A 21950-nucleotide genomic window follows, 5' to 3' on the forward strand; every position below is an offset into this window, starting at 1 on the left:
CCAAATAACTGTTAGGGGGAGCTCTGTGCCAGCAGGAGGTCTTGTGGGTGGAAAGCTGGGACCAGGGCACAGGTGAATAAGGGCAGGTGGTGGAACAGCGGGACAAACGGGAGGTTGGCAGTTCACAGAGCTAGACAGGTTCGAGATGATGGAAGGAATAGGGCCGAGGAGAAGCAAGTGGATGACATACCCGTAACATCTGTAAATGCCCAAGCTGTCTCATCGAGAAGGAAAGGGTGAGGCATTGCAGGTGTCTGTGGCTGGAGAGTGGCGATCTCGGCCAGTGGAAGCCAGGCTGGCGAGGCCTGGAACCAGGCCTGTAGGGGGCAGGCTCCAGGAAAGGAAGCAGCCCCTGATTTCTCAGACTGTGTCTCAAAGGCTGGAAATAGCTACTCCCGCTTTTCATCGACATTTTTTTGATAAGCCCTATGTTATTACCTCTGTGTTATAATGTGTCCAGTTTTGTGTGTGATTTTCTCTGCAGATAGTGCGCTTTAAAAAGTAAAAATAAAAATTTTCCTTATTTTTAAAACATTAGGAAATATATGTTTGAAAAAGTTAAAAATCACAAAGAGATCAAAACTGTTTAATAGTTACTTTTTTGATGGGAAACCAGCCGTACCTGCCTGTACCGTTACATATACCATCGGACACGCATACTCCACTAGGAACGTGATATATTACAAAAGAGAGGGACTTTTAAAACCACATTTAACTTTTAATACAAAATCTGTTGCACTATTACAGAAGTGACGCCTTCATGCACAGATAAATTTAGCATCTACCGTTAGGGAAGAGTAAAACCTGTACTCTTACTGCTCCCCCCAAACACTGGCAAATTTAAAGTAACTTTTATCTTTGTGCTCTCTGATACCAAGGCAAGCCTGGTTCCATTAGGAAGGCTGGTCTGTGAAAAGCAGAGGAGACACACAAGCATTTAGGGCCATCTTTACCTGGGACTGCTTCAAACTGTGCTTTATCCACACGCATCAAAGATGCCACGTGACTAGGTTACTGAGCCCCACAGGCAAAGCTCGGAGGAGTTCATCTAGAAACTTGCTGTCCATGTGTAGGATAGTTCACTAGTTCAGCTTCACGGCAAAAGAGGAAACTAAAAACCCAAAGGTATCGAAATGCTTTCCGATCCCATGCACTGTATTCATTAGCTAACTTCTTATACAGTACAACATAAACACTGTTTGCATGTTTATTTGTATGTGACACCTATAAGCGTATAGCATCTACATTTTAAGTGTATGTACAAATTCAACAAAATATCTACATATAAAAAGCTTTACTTAAAATTAAACTTGATGCAAGTTATGAGAAACCAATTTATTGGCAAATGAAACTGAGCATTCCTTCAACCATAGGCTGTTATAGAATTTCCTATGTGGAGGCAAACCATTTGATAGATATTGTTCATAAATACGGTAGCATATATATGGGTGCTTTGAAGCTGCAGATAGGAATCCGCTTGACTCTGGGCCTTACGCAGAGCACTTACCCGGTTTTGTAGATTCTGAAATGTGTCCACAGCAGTTTGCATACAGGTCTTTTAATGCAGAGAGTTTCAAAAGTTGCCACATAGGTAAAGACTTAAAAGAAGAATATATTCCTGATGGCATGCTGTTGTATGCTTTTAGTTTTGGAATAACTTGTGGTTTTTAAAAATTTACACCAAGTTGACATCTTTCTCACTGAATGGGACTTGTTTTAGGAGAAACTATAAAAGACCCCTTCTCCCCCCCAAATCATCATGTATACAGTTGGTGATAACGTTTCTCTTTTTATGTGATGGGGAAATGCTCCTTAAAATAAGTTGTCTTACTAATGTTATTTTTTCACATTTCCTTTTTTTCCAGCATTGCAAGTTTCCATGACCTCTGCTGTTTAAAAGTTACTTTTAGACCACGACAGGAATCTAGGACTCTGGGTCAGCTGTACCTTCGGTGCAGAAGGCCATGTGTTATGGAAGGCTTGCCTGAAGGCACTGCATGTGTCTTGCCCTGTGCTTTCGGGAATACGTTTTGAAATTGAATGGGAGTGATTCGTCTGTGGTTCTTTTTGTCTGGCACTCATGCCAGAATGCATTGCAACACACCTTGTTTATGCCTACAAACAACTGAACATAGAGACGATGTAGAAAGTAGAACACCGTACTGCTGTAATACCTGGAAGATTAAGAAGGCTACGAGGTAACAAGAGCAAAGAGCAGGTAACAGAGTCTCAGTAAGCATCAGCAAATGCGACGGTCGTGATGAACTCATTTAGCAAGTATACACTGTACATCCTGTTCCTAACAGTCTCCCAAAAAGACTAACAGCTAGACACAGAGTCACCAATTTCACCACAATGTCCACAAAGACATTGAAGTTCTAGAGAATACTACAGTAACACTCTTGACAATGAAAACGGAATTCATATTTAGGGGGGTTCAGCTGAGAACAGTATAAACAAAGTATCAAACCATGTTTTCCTAGCACACACAGGTCTGTCCTTTAACTGTGCAGCATTTTTCATGCATCATATTGAACTGTATCCTGAAGAGGGAATAACATGATCTGTGTATTATTTTTCTCAGTTCTGAGAAAATCAAGAATGCCTATTTTGAATGAAAAAGTATGCCCTTTGCACTGCAGTTCACATTCACATATCATTTGACTGAGTTCTTGCTCTAACTGTCCTCATAGTGCTAACATACAGTAGAATGTGTACTTTCTGCCTCTATGTTCACAGTATGAGAAGGCTGACTGACAAGTGCTTAAGATAAACCTTCTAAGAGGAATGGGGATATTGGCAAAGAGCTTACAAATTAAACAAAGGAATTCATGGCGTTGACCGGAGAAGGTGCCTCTGAGCTTTCGTTTCCTTCAGCTGGCTCTTTCTCTTTCTTACCACTGTATTGTCCAATGAAGGAGCCATCCTCATTGAACTGGCCATTCACTCCCTCTCCATAGTCAACAAGGCTATCATCGCTGTCTTCTTTCTTCACGGTCCTGTCTGAAGGTGTTCGGCTGCCTTTTTTCAAAGGCTTGTGGTCCTCTGCATCACTGGAAGAAAAAGAAATTTTCGTCAAGACTGTTATTTTGATAAAATGCTTTGTTCTGAAGGATCATGCATGCAGATTATGATAAAGCAGATGGAGTCCCAAGCTTCTCTAGCCAAATCTAATCATCAGGCTGACTCCAATGACTGGGGTGTGGCTGGAATGAAAATCAGGCACAGAAATGGCTTAATCATGAAATCTTCAGTAGGTGGATGGCTTCTTATTGTGCATGTCTATCAATGTCAGATTCAGGCTCCTGATTTAGAAACAGTTCAGAAATAATCACAAGCATTAAAAAAGGATGAACGGAAGAAAGATAAAAATCATCACTATTTTAAATTCCAAAGGGGGTAAAGATTATGGCAAGTAGAGAAGTTAGTATGTTAAACAGTGTAGTATTTCTGATTCCTTGGATATGAATGGAGAATGATTTTGGTTAAGTGTGAAATACGGATTTTTTTTTTTCTGAGCAAGAAGCAACAGCAAAATCCTGCATTTCAAATAATTTTGTTATTGAGTGAAGGCCAGACTTGTAAACTTTAACCTTACCTTTCAAGAGACCTACAAATTCCATTAAAAGGATGCAGAAGAAACAAATGAAAATAGCCTAAGAAGAAAAGCAAAATTCTTATACTGATAGTATATAGTATTTCTTTCTGTAAGAATTTTAGTTAATGGGTAAAGATTTATTATTTTTGAAAGAGATGCAATTTAACTTAAGAGAACTATGTGTGTGCTACTTATGGCATGTCAATATATTCTAGAGCGTGAGTGATTCCAAAAATTCAAAAGCAAGCATTTCTTGTATCCTCTTTACCCCTCTCCTCCTCTCCCAAGTGTGGCACGTAACCTATTCATGTCAGATGGGAATCTAGGGAGGGTAATTTAATAAATCTTTATAAGACCCATTTACCCTTTATTTCTCTGTTGAACCTCTGGAAGGGGAAGAGTAATCATTATGTTTTAGAACATCCACTCATATGGTCATGTAACTACATATGCACATTGACCTATTCTTTAACTGGTAACATGTGGCTTAAAAAAGAGAAAGAAAGAAAGAAAGAAAGGCAACGACAACATTTTTCTTTCTTTCAAAGAACAAAAATACAGGCAAATTAAAAAAACATAAACAAAATTAGTAAAAAATAAAAAGGCTTAATGTAAAAAGAGAGGTTGCCTTAGATGTATTTCACCCACCAATTTGTACAAGGACTTTATTGCTCCATTTGTTTTTGAGAGTGACTTTCACTTCTAGCTGAGATACAAATATTGTAAGATGCACAAATATTCTGGCTCTTTTGCCAATAGTTCCTACTAGTGTTTTCAATTTTTCTCCAAGAATAAAACCTTAAGATTGGACAAAGTAGTAGCTTTATAAGACATTCACATGTGCTATTGAAAACTACCTGTTTCAAATATAAGACAAGTTTTTGTCATAAACTGAATAAACCATATTATCACCACTACTAATAAACAACTGGGGAAGTATCACAGAACCTTGGGGTGGCCTGTGTTTGGGGCACTTCAGGGGACATATCATCCATTCTCCAACCTGCTGCAAGAATAACGTGCACATCTTTGGTCATTAACTTATAGGCTTTGCTTGAATATTTCCTGTGAAGTATTGCTCATGACTTGATGAGACAATTTCCCTGAAGAGTTCAATAATGAGCAGACTTCTGTCACCTGGATTCTTACTCTTCATCTTATTCTGCTCTGTGGAACTAGTGTTCCAAGAAATATACAGGGAATCCTAGTCTATGGCATTTCTTTGATCATCCATGCCGCCATTCATTAGCTAATAAATGTTTATTGAGTGCCTATTGTAGGACAGATAACGTTCTAGTCAGTGGGGATGTAAACAAAATAGACTGAAGCCCTGATCTCATGGAGCTACTTCTAGTAGGGAAAACATAGACATAAACAATCAACATATTTAAAAGAGTAGTTGTATAATATATCAGAAGGTAATTAGTGCCAAGGAAAACAGAGAGCTGAGCAGGGAGGATGGGAGGTGCCAGGGGAGGGTGTTAAAGGTTGACATGTAAATAGGATTAGGATGTCCAGGGAAGGCCTCATTAAGAAGTGACACCTGATCAAAGACTTAAGAGAGTTGACTTATCCAGGTGGATAGCTGGAGGCAGAGAGACTCCAGCAGGAGTAACAAGCAGTACAAATGCCCGGAGGTGGAGGCAAGCCTAGAATGTTCTAGGAACAGAGAAGAGCTTGTGTGGCTGGAGCTGAATGAGAGAGAGAGAGAGAGAGAGAGAGAGAGAGAGAGAGAGAGAGAGAGAGAGAAATGGAGGATGGGGGAATGAGTGAAAGTAAAAGGGAGGAGATAGGGCTAGACAGCTGACTGGACCAGGGCCTTCCTTGTAGGGCATTGTAAGGATTCTGTCTTTAACTGGTGGTGAGATGGGAAGCTACTGGAGGGTTTCCAATGGATGAGTGACACGATCTTACATTTTAAAAGGATTACAGTCATCAGTGTTGAGAACAGCCTCCCCTGGAGAGAAGTGGTTGGCAAACAGCAAAATTTGGCCATGCCCGTTTATTACCTATTACCTGTGACAGCTTCTGCCCTGCAACAGCAGAAGCGTAGAGTTGCAGCAGGGATTGTGTGCCCTGTAAAGTCAGATATTTGCTATCAGGCCCTTTCCAGGAAAAGTTTGCTGCCCCCTGCTCTAGGAAGTCAGGGGGCCTATGGCAATCATCCAGGAGTGAGATTATGGACATATTTTGAATGTAGCACAGACAGGGTTTTCTGATGAATTAGATATGGAATAATAGAGAAGAAAAACAATGCCAAGATTTTTGGTTTGAGAAACAGGAAGGATAGAACTACCCTTACTGGATGTTTGGACATGATAAAGTTTGACATGTCAGAGGAATCACTCCTTTAATCATTTTATGAATCTAGCATAACACTGCTATCTAAAACTAACAAGAACAGCCTCTAAAACAAACTAATCATCATTTCATGATTAAGGGGCCGAATTATAGGTTTTTGTTTTGGAAAAAAAAGTCTAATCCAAGATTAAAGACTAACACTGATTTTTAAAAGCACCATTTAGAAGGTAACAGGTAAAAAAAAAAAAAAAAGGTAACAGGTATAGTTTTCTTTACAAGGCAGGGTTGTGGGGTCTTTATTGTTGTTTTAACTCTTCTTGTAACACAACCACTGTGCTAGGTTGATCAATACAGCAAAGGCCCCTGGGTAATACTACAGAGTGGACGACACTCCACCTTAAACCTGTGACCAAACTGGAAATTTGTTCTTTAATGAAAGCGAGTGACTATTTTAACTGCGAGGGATGTGTACACATTTAGACATGGAAGAGCTGATGAACGAATATTTGAAGAAAATATGAAACAGCAGGGAGAGCTGTTCCTGGTGCGACCCTATCCCCGGGGACCAGTGCGGAGACCGCAGCACCGGGAAGGTGCGGGCTGGGGAGAAGAGGCTCACCTGTATTCCCCAAAAGTGCCATCGTCTTCCTTCATGGGCTGGATTTCGGGATCAGGGTGGGCGTCTTCTTTTTCTTTCACTGAAAATTTCAAAATGACATTCTTATCTATAGACCTTGTGTTTCCTTATTCAAAGGTTTTACCAGTGCACTCTTTATGATACACAACAGTGGAAAGAAAACACTTCTACACAACCATATGGGTTATATAACATTAACCCTATAAGGAAAGCAATGTTCAACATCATGACATAAGGGCGCCGTTCATGCATTATTTCCTCGGGGAGACTTCTGGTGACTTCACCCTCTGCCTGTTGGTTGTAAGGTGCTATTTTGGCCCCTAAGACTAATGTGGAGCCTAAGGAAGCAGAGTCACTAATATCTTCAAAGAACAGATTAATGTACTCCCACCAGATGTCTTCTGACCCTCAACAATGTGTAGGCTTCCATTAGAAAAAAAAGATAGAGAATGGTTTACCAGGAAGTCCAAGTTTATGGCTCTGTAAAGATATACTTATTGCAAGCTGCATGATTTACACTCATGATTTCTTTTTACGCAGTGGATGATTAGGCAGCATTATAAGGCAATTTTAATCTTTGTTTCTTACCTGGATATTTACCACCCTTGTTTCTTCTGATGAAGCAAACGATCAACAAAATTAAGATAAGGAGAGCGACAGCACACATGAGACCAATGAACCAGCCTTGAGTCGCAATGTCCACCTGTCGGCTTGCCATTGCTGGAAAGCAAATGGACGGCGTCAGTGGGAAAGGGTTAAGAGAGAGATGTTGGAGTCTCTTGTATAATAAATTGCTATAGTATATACACTTGTATATGTTTTACATGTGGCCCCAAATTGGAATCTGTCAGTTACCAACCAGGCATAAGTACTTCACTTTGAAAAATCTTAATTAAAACAAATTCAAATAGAGAAATCTGAATGATAATACCATTAAATGCCAACAAACCCTGGTGAACATTATGTTCACAGTTATTTCAAGTATGAGAAACAAACGAACAAATTTACTGTTTATAAGATAAATTGTTCAGTAAGTACCATGGTAAGAATATAAGACTGAATTTTAAGCAGAACAGAATGTATACATCTAATGGAGTATTTTTCCTTCAAAGGCAGCACTTTGGAGGCTAAAATATTGCAATGATGCTGCCATTTTTCAAAATGTTTTGGAAATCTGTTAAAAAAGAAAACTTTGCACATAAGAAAACTGTCCATATAAGACTGGAACCAGCCTTATTATTTTATATCTCAATTTTCACTCAAAACATTACTTAGTTTTGTTATTCATCTCCTTTGCTATTCATCTTATTTATAAAAGATGGATCTGAAAAACTTTTGCAAATTTCTAAAAAATCCAATTTACCCTCAAAAGATCAATATTGCTTAGGATCCATTTAAAAGACCTTGGGGCCCAACCGGCATGGCTCAGTGGTTGAGCGCCAATCTATGAACCAGGAGGTCACGGTTTGATTCCCGGTCAGGGCACATTCCTGGGTTGCAGGCTCAATCCCCAGTGGGGGATGTGCAGGAGGCAGCCAATCAATGATTCTCTCTCATCATTGATGTTTCAATCTTTCTCTCCCTCTTCCTTCCTCTATGAAATCAATACAAATATATTAAAAGACTTTGGAGTATATCTTGATCAGAGGCATCATTACTGGAATAGTGACCAGTTTACACAGAAAATACTCATTCACATGTACACATGTTCTTTAAGTCTTCATCTATTCTGTTTGAGTCAATAAATGTGAAGCCTCTTTTTCAACCAAATCTCCTAAGAAAAACATGGAATAATTAGCATTTCTAATATTATTCAAGAGTGTCAATCAAATGGGACAAAGTGCAGCATCAATGGCTATTCAGACATGCCCATGAGAATTTGTTTAAATAAATTGGTATAAAACTTTTTTAAAGGCCTTTTTCTCTTTTGGCCATAATAAAGATAAAAGAGTTTCTTCTTTAGATTCATAAGCATGCCTCTGTCATGCTTTTAATTTGATTGAATTTCTTTTGAATACATTTAACAATATTGGCTTAGGTGTATGTGGTCTCTGGATGCAGAAATAAGCATGACTACATGTATCCTAGGTTCTGATATCTGTACAAAAGTGGCACCACATTGCCTTTTTTTCTCCACACAAAATGCAGGGAGAAAAATGAAATGCTTAAAATCAAGTGTGAAGAGGAATGTGAAAAATATGTGGATGTGTGTTAAAGAAATCAAACGAGAAATACATTATTTGGAATATAATGTATTTAATAAAGTCTACAAATCAAATGCCAGTAGCCTTTCCCCTTGTGCCTCATGGGTTAGAGGGGATTTGAGTTGTATCATAACTTGATACAACATAAGCACCAGTATACACAGTGCTCCCCTTCCACACAGGTACAACAATAATGATGGTGATGATGATGAACATGGTCATAATGACAGCTTACACTGTGAAACTCTTACTATCTGCAAGGTACTGTGCTGGAAGGGGAAAAAAAAATCTCATTTAATCTTCACAACAATCCTTTGAGATAAGCATGGGGAATAGATGCATGCCCAGAGAGGGTAAAGAACTTGCTCAAGAGCTGGAGTTTGACCCAAGCCTGTCTGACTCCAGGGTACATGGTAGTAGCCATTATGCTCTACCGTTGTAATGCCTTCCTGAAAACATGCCCAGACATCAAATCTGCAGAAGTCTTTACAAGAATAAAATGTTGTAGGGACTTTGTATTCTGAGAAAGGTAAAAATAGTTTAGAAGTCCATCACTACATACTCTTTGGCAGTGTATTTCTGTCAATTCTCACGTGGTCTTTGTGTGCTTTTTCTTCAAAACTGAACCCCAAACCAACCGGTGTAAATCTATTGAACATTTGACTGAAGTTAAAGAGTTTTTAGTATACTTCATGATTTACAGCTTTGTCATAAATAGTGTCTGTATTTACATTTTCCACTAATTAAATGCAACTGATAAAGGCAAATGCAATAAGATTCTAAAAAACTAGCACAAACATTGTCTTATAAAGATAGTGACTGTCAAACTGAACTGTCAGCTTGCTACTATGCAAAAAGTGGAAATGTTTCTTTGGCAGTTCATAAAGGAACATCCAAATTCACCTTAAATTATTGCCTCCTCTATGTCTAAAGAAAAAAGTGCCAAATATTTCACTACCCCATTCATTATTTAAAATCAGGCAGACACAGAATGTTAACAGGTGCATATGTGTGCTTATACTCACATACATACATGCACACACAAGTGCACCGGAAATTGATATGAAACAAAAACTATATAAGTTAAAATAACTTTTTTTTTAATATATTTTATTGATTTTTTACAGAGAGGAAGGGAGAGAGACAGAGAGTTAGAAACATCGATGAGAGAGAAACATCGATCAGCTGCCTCCTGCACATCTCCCACTGGGGATATGCCCGCAACCCAGGCACATGCCCCTGACTGGAATCGAACCTGGGACCCTCCAGTCCGCAGGCCGACGCTCTATCCACTGAGCCAAACCGGTTTCGGCAGTTAAAATAACTTTTATTGGCTTCCTATCCATATAAGAATGGATCTAAAGTCCACAATGACTAAAAAGGCTTCAAGTCTTCCCAGGACACTCTAAAATCATCTTAACTACAGATGATTTTACAAACCCAAGTTATGCATCACACACACACACACACACACACACACACACACAGAATGAAGCCATGGGGATTTTTCTTATTGAACCTGATTTTCAATGGGTGGGTTATTAGTAAGACTGGGTTGAAGAGAGAAAGAGGATTTTCAATTTATCTAAAACCTTTATAAAAATTATGTTATGTATTACTTGCGTAATCCAGAAAGCCATTAAATTAAACAAATAGACAAATATCAAGAATGTGGAAAAAGCCCTAACCGGTTTGGCTCAGAGGATGGAGCGTCGGCCTGCGGACTGAAGGGTCCCAGGTTCGATTCTGGTCAAGGGCATGTACCTTGGTTGTGGGCACATCCCCAGTGGGAGGTGTGCAGGAGGCCCCTGATCGATGTTTCTCTCTCATCGATGTTTCTAACTCTCTATCCCTCTCCCTTCTTCTCTGTAAAAGATCAATAAAATATATTTAAAAAAAAAAAAGAATGTGAAAAAAGAAAATAAGCCAGAGGAATGAAATTCACTTTGTTTCCTAGAAGTTAGTTTTAACAACAGTCTTCTGCATGGCATTGCTTGGTGTCTTGTGGATAATCTGTGATCTGTGCTAGTAGATCTCTGAGGAAAATGTTCTGCTTAGACTAATAAAATGAGCACGGAAGACACAGTGGGATAAATGTCTATAAAGAATCCATTATAGCCCAGCCAGCATGGCTCAGTGTTTGAGCATCAACCTAGAAACCAGGAAGTTGCATTTTGATTCCTGGTCAGCCCGGGTTGTGGGATGGATCCCCAGTGGGAGACTTGCAGGAGGCAGCCGATCAAGGATTCTCTCTCATCATTGATGTTTCTATCTTTCTCTCCCTTTCTCTTCCTCTCTGAAATCAATAAAAAAATTTAAAAATCCATTATATATAAAAATGCCCTTTTCCATGAAAATAGTTAGATATGTATAGAAAGGGGGAAAATTACCTTGGCTAAAGTTTGGAGGCAGCTGACAGGCCTCAGTAAAAACAAAACTGCTTTAAATCCTTTGCGATTTGAGAAGAAGAGATAGGGTAATTGGGGGAAAGAGATGAGAAAGCAGGAAGAGGAGGTGGGGGCCTAACAGGAGTGTGGGTAAGAGGTACAGCATCAGGACCCTGCCGATATTCCTGGTTGATTTAGTATTCAACTTTGGTGTCACTGGAAAAAACGGAGAAATACATCTTAAATGCTCAGACTATCAAAGGCAGGGAGAGTGTCAGATTAACAAGATTCATGAAACAAGTGTAGATGAAAGTTGAGTCTAGTTCCTGAAATTAGAAGAACTCAGAAAGTAGCTCATTAATGCAAAGCTAAAAAATTAGCCAGAACGGTGTGCTTCCATGCCCAGCACTGACATTCAATTGCAGAACGTAGCATGGAGGGGAGGAGAAGCAAGAGCCGTAGAAGACAATGCTTTCACACTGGAGTTAACCCAGTGGCCCTACAGGACAGAGCAGTGAAGCTGGGAAAATAGGAAGTTGGATTTACAATACATATTTGCTCCAGGAGGTAATATACTAACTAAGGTCTAGGGTTTAATCAATATTTACTGTTTTTAATAGTTACATTTATATGTAAAAGGTGACAATAACGGGTTGTAGCCTTGTCCTATTTCTCCATCGCTAGCACACAAGAATGGTCCACTCACTGTGACGGCTCAATTGAGCCACCTGTCAGCTGCAGCTGGAACTGTAGATATAGCAACACTGAAGACATTTTTTTTTCTAAAGGGTTTGCCATCTGTCCTATAAAAGGACATAAAAGGCCACACCTTGATTTTATGGGTGGAATCTCATTCTAGCTGGATCTGCAAGCTGGGAGTTCACTGGACCCTGGGCCCATAAGAGCTGGGAAGACTAAGCGATTATTTCTGAGACCGCTTGTTCTCCTCGAGTGTGGACCTGTGGGACCCTGTGTGGGGGGTAGTGAGAGTCTCTATTCCAGTGTTGGAAGGCTGAGACTCTAACCTCAGCTCCCCCACATTCTAACTGGGTGACAGGCAGGCATTCCATCTCTCATTACATGTCACTGGCATACTGTATAAGTGGGCAATAACTGCCCACTTCATAGGATTGTTGTAAGGACTGAATGAGAAAAGCCATGAAAACCATTCGCCTGAAATAGATGAAAGCTGATTAAATGCGAATGCTGTTGTTACTGCGAGTATTCTAGCTGTAAATGGACAGAATATCTACTTGAGCTTTTAGTATTTTGAAATTAAAAGTTATCAATAATAACAAACATCTTGTAATACTGTCAATTGATATTCTTCATTTAAGTATAATACAGTATTTTCCTAGAACTTTGTACACAAATGGATATGAAAATACAAAGAACAGAATAACAGAAAATTTTTGTCTTTATATATTATGAATCTAGCACATAAATACTTAAAAATGTAGTTTAGTAAATTATTACCTTTGGTCTCTCTCTCTCTCTCTCTTTCTCTCTCTCTCTCTCTCTCTTTTTTAGAATTCACTCTTGATTGTATACTTTCTAAATTATAAGAAGTGACTTTAAAATCATAATGCTTAGGTAATTAAAGACACAAAAATACATGTTGCCTATAGATTCTACAGGAAATGCAACATTTCCTTAAGAATGCATGAAATGACTGAACATAACATATATGAATCACAAAATGAACACATACCACACAGCCCTTCTTTAAATTTAAGTAAGCAGGGATTGTTTCCCATCTTGTGAACAAATATGAATATTTTTGACTCTTATATGAACATTTTTCTTTATTTTAGAGACTTTAATATTACTTATGTGTTTTGATAATGTTCAAATAACTAAAATATATACAGGCAGTTAAATATAATTACAATGAAATATATAAATTGAACAATTTCTTGTTCTATACAAATGTAACAATATTTGCATCAGTTGTCTAACCAAACTGCAAGGTTCTGCAGGGCTATAGTCCATTTTGACAGGAAAAATGTGACTTTATCAATGAGTTATTTCAGCTTCAAAAGCATTTCAAAAATTCCATTCTAACTCCGCGGGACAGTTTATTTATGTAAATGATGTGAAAGATTGAGTTACCTAAATAATGAAAGTTAAGAATCATATTTAGCTCTGCTTTTGGCAATAATGTCATTAAAAGATGATTTGCTCAATTCTGTAATTGATTTCATATAAAGAGCCAAAGACAATTAAAAGCCCAACTCCCAACCCAACAGGACCCCACAGAAAGACATTCACAGTCCTATTCATAGCAGCACCACTTGCCCCCATCTCCAGCGGGAGTGCCCGGTGGCTGCACCTCTGAGCATGCGCAGAACTGGCGTGGTGTGCACCTCACCTGGGCCTGTCTCAAACACATCCTCTGAACTCACAAAACCAGAGTCCCCCTCAGCACCAACTCGAACTTTGTATGCTGTTCCTGGCATTAGACCCTTTAACCCAAAGAAGCTCCGAGAACCATTTACAATTTCTTTCCTCCATTCTTCTTTGCCTATGGAAATTTTGCAAAAACAACAAATTATAATATTTTAAGGGACCAGAAGTCACTTAAATGCTTCAAGAAAGGAAAATTCTTTATAAGTAAAAGACAAAATGTAGGATGTTTACGTATATCATTTTAGGTCAAGTCAAATAAATCAATTAAAATGAAGAACTACATGAAAATTGATGTTCAGGTTGCAAGATTGCATAGGTGCCCATTGTTTTAAATCTTCTTTTTAATACAAAGGAGGCTTCTTCACCTACACCTTGTCTTAAAACACTACTGACTTTTTCTACTAATGTGTATACAAAGAACTATTACGTATTACATAGTTTAAATGAGCATTGGAAGACTTGCTTTTAAGATTAACAAGATGAATCTTTTAGTAAACATAAATGCCTTCAAATTTATCCAAATTATAAATTCAACTTTTCCCACACATTAATTTTCCTAAAGGACTAAATATTTATTTGCCTGATTAAGACTTAAACAGAAAGTTGGACTATGTTCAACATTTCATACAAACATTCCATGGCCACCCAGCTTATTATGTGTGGAGCACACTGCATTAGGAGAGGACAAGGGGTTTTCATAAACTGCTAAACATTAGAGCTGCCCCATCTCCTGGTAGAAGTGGCCAGGATGTAAGTAGGAAGCCTAATTCAGGAATATATTAACATTGAAATACAAGTGGTAATTTTCTTCAGTCTCTGATAAATTTCTGTTGAGTAGTGTATGCAAAATGACTAAAGTCTGCTTGATTTCTGCTACTTCAAGGTCCATTTTGAACAAACTTTTCCTCTTTTCTATTGTACTTACATATATAATAATTCATTATTACCCTTGTTTACATGTTGTGGGTATAGAACAGTTTTAAGTACCATGATATGAAAATAACATATGCAATGGAACTTACATCCCTCGTTTTAAATAACAGGAACAAGACAGATTTTTTGTTATGCGTAACATACATAGGTTAATGGTCCACTACAATGTTTTTTAGATAAATCTGATTCATTTACTTGGATCAAGTTATTTTTCAAGATGATCCATAGTAAATCCTTTAAAATGTTCTCAATGTCTTTAAATGTATCCCCCAAATTAAAAACCGGGTAATGAAGTTGTTTCTTACTGCCAGCTACACCATATTCAACATAAAAGTTGACATGCTCTGGTCCCTCATATTCCCAACTGATATTGGCATAGGTCTCAGCAGCTGCGACAGTAAGTTTGCTGATCCTGGGATTTACTGCTTGAAATAAATATACAATAGAAAAATAAAACAGACAGACAATCAAATTGCAACACCATGCACACAAATATAAATAATTCTAAGTACTCTGAAACTGTGCAAATAAAACTGAATTAGGATTTACTGCTGACATTTAGGGTTCACGCATACTTCACTTTTATTACAGACAGGTTTTTCATTTTTAAACTACAGCCTTAGGAAATAAGTCAATAATTAGAAATAGTGATTGATGCACAAGGTTAAAAATCTATGAGTTCTATTATACGGGTTCTGCATAATGTGAACTGTTGTCCATTAGATACAGTCCCAGGAAACACCATAGCCTTCGTTTACTGATATATGACGGGATGTGGGATTGCTGAACGACGCTGGGGGCAGAGGTCACAGACTGCAAATACTAGGTGGCTACTTCCAATTCTGTTTATCATGTCGGTGTGGGTCTTTAAAGAATTTGTGTTGGGGTGAGAAAGGATGCTCCTCACAGTAGTAGCTTTTGACCTCATTTGAGTCAGAAACTTCTTTAAGTTCAGGGACCTAGGTGAGGAACACCTGCTGGGAGGTGTTGGAGGGGTGGGTACTCTGGAAGAAAAGCTGCAGAAAGAGTCACCAAATGTGCTTTTATCTAAAGTTGAAAGAAGAAATAAAAGAACTATTTCACTTGACATCCCAGAGAGCAAGACAATCTTACCTTCTAAGTGCTCATTACATATCCTGCTCTGAAAAATCATGCTGCAACCTACGTAGCATCTTAAAACACCAAATTACTTGCTACGAGTAAAGATGGCACCTATAGTTATTAAAGGTGTTATTTGGGCATCTGAAGCTGACAATTATATCAGCTTTACTGCAAGTGCCTAAACTTAAAATAACATATTTACAGATATATTAACTTGGGTAGTTAAAACTGATAAGACCAGTTTATTATCCCAGAGAAAACATCCTAAGATAGGAAATCAGAAGGGTTACTCAGACTCTAAAATTAAATTCCAAATTATGTTATCTAATTTAGAAGCTAAAGACCTCTTATAAATCTAAAATGTGATGAAATTGCACTTCTTAGATCTGAAAGAGAAGTATATTAATTAAATAATGCACTTGACTTCTGAGATAGAGTTCACCATCACACGTATATTGTGTGCCCCTTCGTGCTAAGGGTGGGAAACAGCAGAGAGAGAAAAACTGATTATTGAATTGTGTGGACCTAATTGATTTTGCACCTGAAGAAATAGATAACGATAGGAATATGATCAATAAACAGAGACTGTGAATATGAACATGTGTGTAAAACATCAGTGGCAAAGAACCCAGGCAAAACATTAATTTTCTTTAAAAACTTTTGGGATCATGGAACTGAGGAACTTAATCTGCTGTAATTATGGAAAATGTTGAAGGCAGAACCATAGTGAAATATTTCTAACAGAAGAACATTTCACTTATTCTTAAAGACACCCAGAGAAGATATTGCGATTGTCTGAGGTTGTCTGTTTGGCCACTTTTGTCAGAGAATTCTAACTCTCCTGGCTCTGACTCCTCACTCATCCACCTTCTTACTGAACACTCACTCACTGAGCACCGATGATATGTCGGACATTGTCTCCTGGGACGTGCTGGTGTCCTCTCTCAGCTGGGCTTTCTCAGGCGTCCACTCTAGTCTCTCTTCCTACTGTGTCTTTGTATATTTTAGCTTCTAAACTACAAGTCCAATCCTGACATTTCTGTTTAGAATGTGGAGATGACTGACCTCTATTGACAGGTAAACACAAATTCCTTCGCCAGGCAAGCATGGCCGTTAATCATGTGTCCTCACCTACCTCTTCAGTCACACCTCAGGCTCTTTCCCAGGCACTCTACATGTGGGCCAAACTGGACTTTTGGGTGTAACCCAAATGTCCTGTAGGCTTTCAAACCAATGCCTTTGCTTATTGCCTTACCAATAATTTATACACCCCCCCTCTTTGACTCATCTGCCAAAATTCTGTATTTGTCTCAAGGCCAAATTGGTTATTACTTTCTTTGTGAAGTTTTTCCTGATCTTGTTTGGCAAAATAAATGGTTCACTCCTCTATGTTCATGTACAATTTTGTTCAAATAACTAGTTCAGCATCTATGTTTACTCCTTTTCGTATGTTGGTCTTAACTGGCTGTGTTTTACCATCTAGATAGACAGTGTCTTATAAAAGGCTATTGCACTTTACCTGCCAGGTAGACGTTAGATGTTGAAATTGATCGAGCCCTCTATATCAGTGGTTCTCAACCCTGGCTGCACATTAGAATCACCTGGGAATCTACTCAAAATTCTGATTTCTGGGCCTCATCCTTTGGAAATTCTGTTTCTTTGTGATGGGATGGGGCCACAACATTAGTAACAAGAAACAGAATTTCCTGAGGATGAGGCCCAGAAATCAGGATTTTAAAAAGATTCCCAGGTGATTCTAATGTGCAGCCAAGGTTGAGAACCACTGCTCTATATAGTCTTTTGTTGTTGTTCAGGTGAAATAAAACTGTAAACTTTAAACTTGATTTTAATTTACTGGTTCCTTAGGTTTTCCTGTGTCTTGACCTAATTGGTAGCAGTGGGACCAACTCTGATATAATTATACAGTGAGAGCCTGACCACAGAGAGGATGTCACCAGCTCCTCAGAGTCCTCCTCTTAATTAATTGTCAGCTGCTAATTAGGTCAAGAACCAGGTTCAGTTTCTGACTTGCCAATTAGTTTCTTCCTATTCCCGTGCCCTAAATAGTCACTTAGCAACCATGTTCTGAAGACTGGTCCCAAGGGTGAGAAAGTAAAAGCTATCATAGGCAGTGTCCATCCATCAGCAATACTGAGACCTTAACTCAAATCCATTATCTGCGTGCTTCGGTTCATTTTTACAGATGCCTTCACAGGTCTATTTCCTAGAGTACCAGACACAAAACTACAAGGTGTCTCCCAAGAATGTACACAAACTTTGGCTGCCATTATTAATTCCAATGGGTTAAATCTGAAAAGAAAGAAATGTCCATTGAGCTATCATCAGCTGTTAGTGTGTATACTAGAACTTTTTTGGGGGGACACCCTGTATTTAAAAGGACACAGAAATTGAACAAATGCATCCAAACAACTACAATTCTTACAGAGATATTGAAAACAAAAGAAGGACATGGATCAAAGTAAGTTACTCCTGAAGATCTCAGGAGTATTTTCACGATCAAATTGAGGAGAGTGGTAAGGAAAAGGGAAAGTAGGCATAATACAGGTAAATTAATTATCCTGGCTTCTTCGTGGCTTAAGTAATTATATATGTGTAAGCTTGGATTTCACCAACATCGCTTAAAATCTTCCAGAAAACTAAAAAATTAAACTTAGATGCATCGCTTTTCCCCTCTTCCACCAGAAGTTAGTTAAAATCACTAGAGGCTGGTGCTGCTATAGCTGAGTCTATCACACATGTTTTTCCTCAATGATTTATCTCTTCTTTATTCTCTTTCATGCTGCTTTAAATTAAAATATAAAAGATACATAAAAGTATTAAAATTTCGAGAGGACTGTGGGACACTTTCATTCTCCTCTCTCAGGGAGTATCTAAACCCCACCTGGAGAAGAAAAACAGAGAAGATAAAATTTATTCTTAGATTGAAATAAAGAAATATTTTTAAGGGAGGGAAATCCAGGACAGCAATTTCTTTTTGATCAGCTTAAATTCTTATCAGTAAAATGTCATCATTTTATGCAAGCAATGTTTAATTACTGGTGCACTATTAAAAGAAACAATATAGACAATGAGGACAGATTAAGCTTTCTCTTAAATTTTAAATTCTATTTCTCTTCTTATATGAGATCCATCAGATTTCAACCCTGGGGACTTCAAGAACCTTCTGACACTCCATTTCTACTTATCTCTATAATCATAAGCAATTCGCAATTCAACTGAGTAACATTAAACGATAAAACCTAAACTATCTTAATAAAGATTTATTTTAGTTAGTTTTAATTCATTAAAATAAGCAGGTGATGTATTTTTTCCCAATGGATTGCATGTCCTATTCTAATATGACAATTCCATGGAAAACTCAGATTCACTTCACAGGCAGCCCCATGGCAACACAATTATTCTGCTCTTAACTCCAGGCATCCTTTGCACAGGGAGCGAGGCCAGGTTTTCTCTGGACTGCTTCAATGAGGTTATGAGGGGACCTGACAGTAAATGACTGTAAAACTACCGAGGATTTTAATTGCTATCTAATTGTCCCAGGAAAGAAGAATACATATAAAAGAGAGGTTTACATATTTTTACAATATTTTGGAAATTTTGAAGTTTTACAACTTTGTTCAAATCTAAAAACACATGGGTAACATATCAAGATGAGCAAAAATGGCTACGGTTCTTATTCAATCACCCTAAAATCTATCTAATCTACATTTTATAATTTACCAAGACTCTGACTATAAGCAGATTTCTAAGAAAACAGAAGATGTGTATCAGACCTAAGCTCACAAGATTTGAATAATTTGGGACAAAGCACTGATTTCTCTCGGCCTTTTTTTCATTCCTATTTGTACTCATTCAGTCTGTCAAAGCCCAAGAAAATCCCTGGCCCCAGGTTCTCCCCAAGAAAACATGTCCAAGGCTAACAGACCCACTACAGCCAAGGGTGAAAGATGGGATCTTTGGGACTGCCTCACGTGAAGACATACTACAACATATTCAAGCACCATTCTCCCAACCAATCTTTCTCACCCAGAGTGCTGTGCAAGATAAAGAACAAAAGTAATCCATTGTGATGATTGACTATTTATTACCCAGGAGGAGGAGACTTGAGCAGTTTGGTGACGACAGAATGGAGTAACACAACTGAGTATAGCATGCAGGCAGACGGAAAGACTTGCTTCTTGGGGATCCTGGTGGGCAGACTTCTAGTCTCAGGATAAATAGAGGGTATTGACCGCTCAGCCAAAAGTTCAAATGGACAGTGTAGTGTAATGCGGCAAAGTGTACACTGTGTCTATGAGGGATCTAGCTAAATCAGAATGGAAAACTGTTGATCTGATTTCTCACAGTCTATTTTCATCACATGACTAATATTTCTTTAATACGTGGCGTGGCCATAGACAGGACCTGTGACAAATCCACAGTTTTGGTCCTGTCTGATCCAGCCACAATCATATCATTAAAAGGTAAGGTTAGGATTTGCACCAGGGATAAGACTTGAGAGAAGTCTTAGAAAAATGTAATGTGTGGCTTTCTGTTTGTATAAAGACTAAATATTAATGTTAAAGCCAAGATCTGCCAAGATCTTCTCTTTCTTTTGTTGTTTCAAAGCTTATTTTATTTTCTCTTTTAACCCATGCTGCACTTCCCCATGTTTAACATTGCAAATTTCACACATGTATAAAGTCATGCAGATGAATTATTTTACCTTTGCCTGCACCTACATCAGGTGGAAGAATACCAGCTTTAATGAAGGGAAACAGAAATAGGACACTATATAGTTAAATGTAACACACCCATGAGCATGTAAAGCTATATAAAAACACTTATTACAGTGCTAAAGCATGCAAGAAGAATGAAGTGTACCATATCAGGTTCAGGGGACAAAGACATATTTGTGTCCCCAAACTTACGCAGTATTCAAATCCACATTTAAGGTACATTATTCGTGCTTGCCTATTATATAAGAAGGCTTAGGATATCTCAAACCAATTTTGGAGTAGCACTGTCAATTTCTTATGCTATGGAAGATAATCAAATCAATAATCCTTAAGCAATTCTACAATTTAGAGACATGCAAAGAGGAAATCTTTTACAATATTTTTATTGAATCTAAAGGTTTTCAAAATAATTTTAAAAAAATATGAAAGTATTAATTTCATTTCTAGATACTTTAATGGAGCTACTTCGCTTTCTCTGTACCAGATGGCCTACCAAGGTACAGAGTCCCACGCTCATTTGATAAACGCACTATTTAATTTCATCGCTAGAAAACCTAAATCAATATGTGGACTAGTAAACTACTTTCTGGTGAACCAAGACCAGAACCTGAATTACTTATATTTACTTGAGTATATGTATGCATGTCTGTGTGTGCATATATATTTGTATTACATACATGTGTACGTATATGTGTATGCATATATGTAAAGTTGTAGAAAGGAAAAAACAGTGCCTCGAACTTCAAATTCAAGTGTGGCAAAATATTGTAATTTCCCACTCTCACCTCAATATATTAATATAAGTTTAAAATTTTCACATGGACTTGGAAAACAAATATCAAGTAATATTCTAATAAGAATTAAATAATTGATTTTATACATCTGCATGAGAAATTACACATAAGTGTTTATATTAATTGGGTAAGATGAATACTCCATGGTCAGAAGAAAAGAGAAAGTACACATTGAAGTAAAGGAGCTTTGTTTCACAATATTTATAGTTTTATGGATTTTATACATACCCATCTTACCTTCATCCACTGTTGTTACTGCTTCCTCTGTTATTTGACTTCCTGATCCCGCTGATGTTTGTGCATAGAAATAAAACTTATACCGAGTGCTGAAATTTAAATTTTTTAAAGTCCAACGTGTCTTGTTGGCAGGAATTTTCAAATCTACCAGTGGGCCTAATTCATGGGTGCTGTTAACTGTCAAGAAGAAAAAAGAGCATTTCCCATTAATTGTTATAGCAATACTATTATAAATAAATGTGTCCACCAAAAATGTCAAGTTTGGATTACGCTGACTTTTTGTTGCCTGGCATAACTGATAACCTCTTACAGTTCCTATAATATGGCATAAGAGGGGGAAATAGAGTCTCTACTGGCTCCTAAGCTAAGGGAATTTTATAGTTGAATCACGACAGCATTTCTCATCTCAGGGATTTGGCAGGTGGAGTCATGTATTGTTAAATAATCCCAAACCTCATGTTCAGAGGTCTTGTGCCAAATGAATGAGGGTTGCTATTTTCTAGTTACAGATAATGTTTAATGATAGCACCTACCTAAACCTCATGCTCAAAGGCCTGTATTAATCTACAGAATACTTAATTTTCAATACCATATATGTAATTTTTCTTTT

General features: G+C 37.8%; 1 protein-coding gene across 12 annotated transcripts in view; it reads right to left on the minus strand.

Moving 5' to 3' along the window:
• Positions 1-570: 570 nt before the first annotated feature.
• Positions 571-21950, minus strand: part of NRCAM (neuronal cell adhesion molecule) — a gene marked incomplete at its 5' end in the record, with an annotated part of 70533 nt that continues 49153 nt past the window's right edge. For 4 of the 12 annotated variants that reach the window (XM_081101809.1, XM_081101816.1, XM_081101818.1 and 1 more), the window contains 4 exons: positions 571-3053; positions 6519-6597; positions 7125-7256; positions 21332-21517. In XM_081101809.1, coding sequence (XP_080957935.1) covers positions 2816-3053; positions 6519-6597; positions 7125-7256; positions 21332-21517 — 635 coding nt within the window. In that variant the 3' untranslated portion in view covers positions 571-2815. Of the gene's footprint in view, positions 3054-6518; positions 6598-7124; positions 7257-13498; positions 13652-14774; positions 14895-20296; positions 20333-21331; positions 21518-21950 lie in introns of all 12 variants that reach the window. The other 8 variants (XM_081101817.1, XM_081101819.1, XM_081101815.1 and 5 more) reach the window with 6 other exon arrangements.

This window comes from Myotis nattereri (assembly GCF_964212035.1).
Source record: "Myotis nattereri genome assembly, chromosome: 11".
NCBI lineage: Eukaryota > Metazoa > Chordata > Mammalia > Chiroptera > Vespertilionidae > Myotis > Myotis nattereri.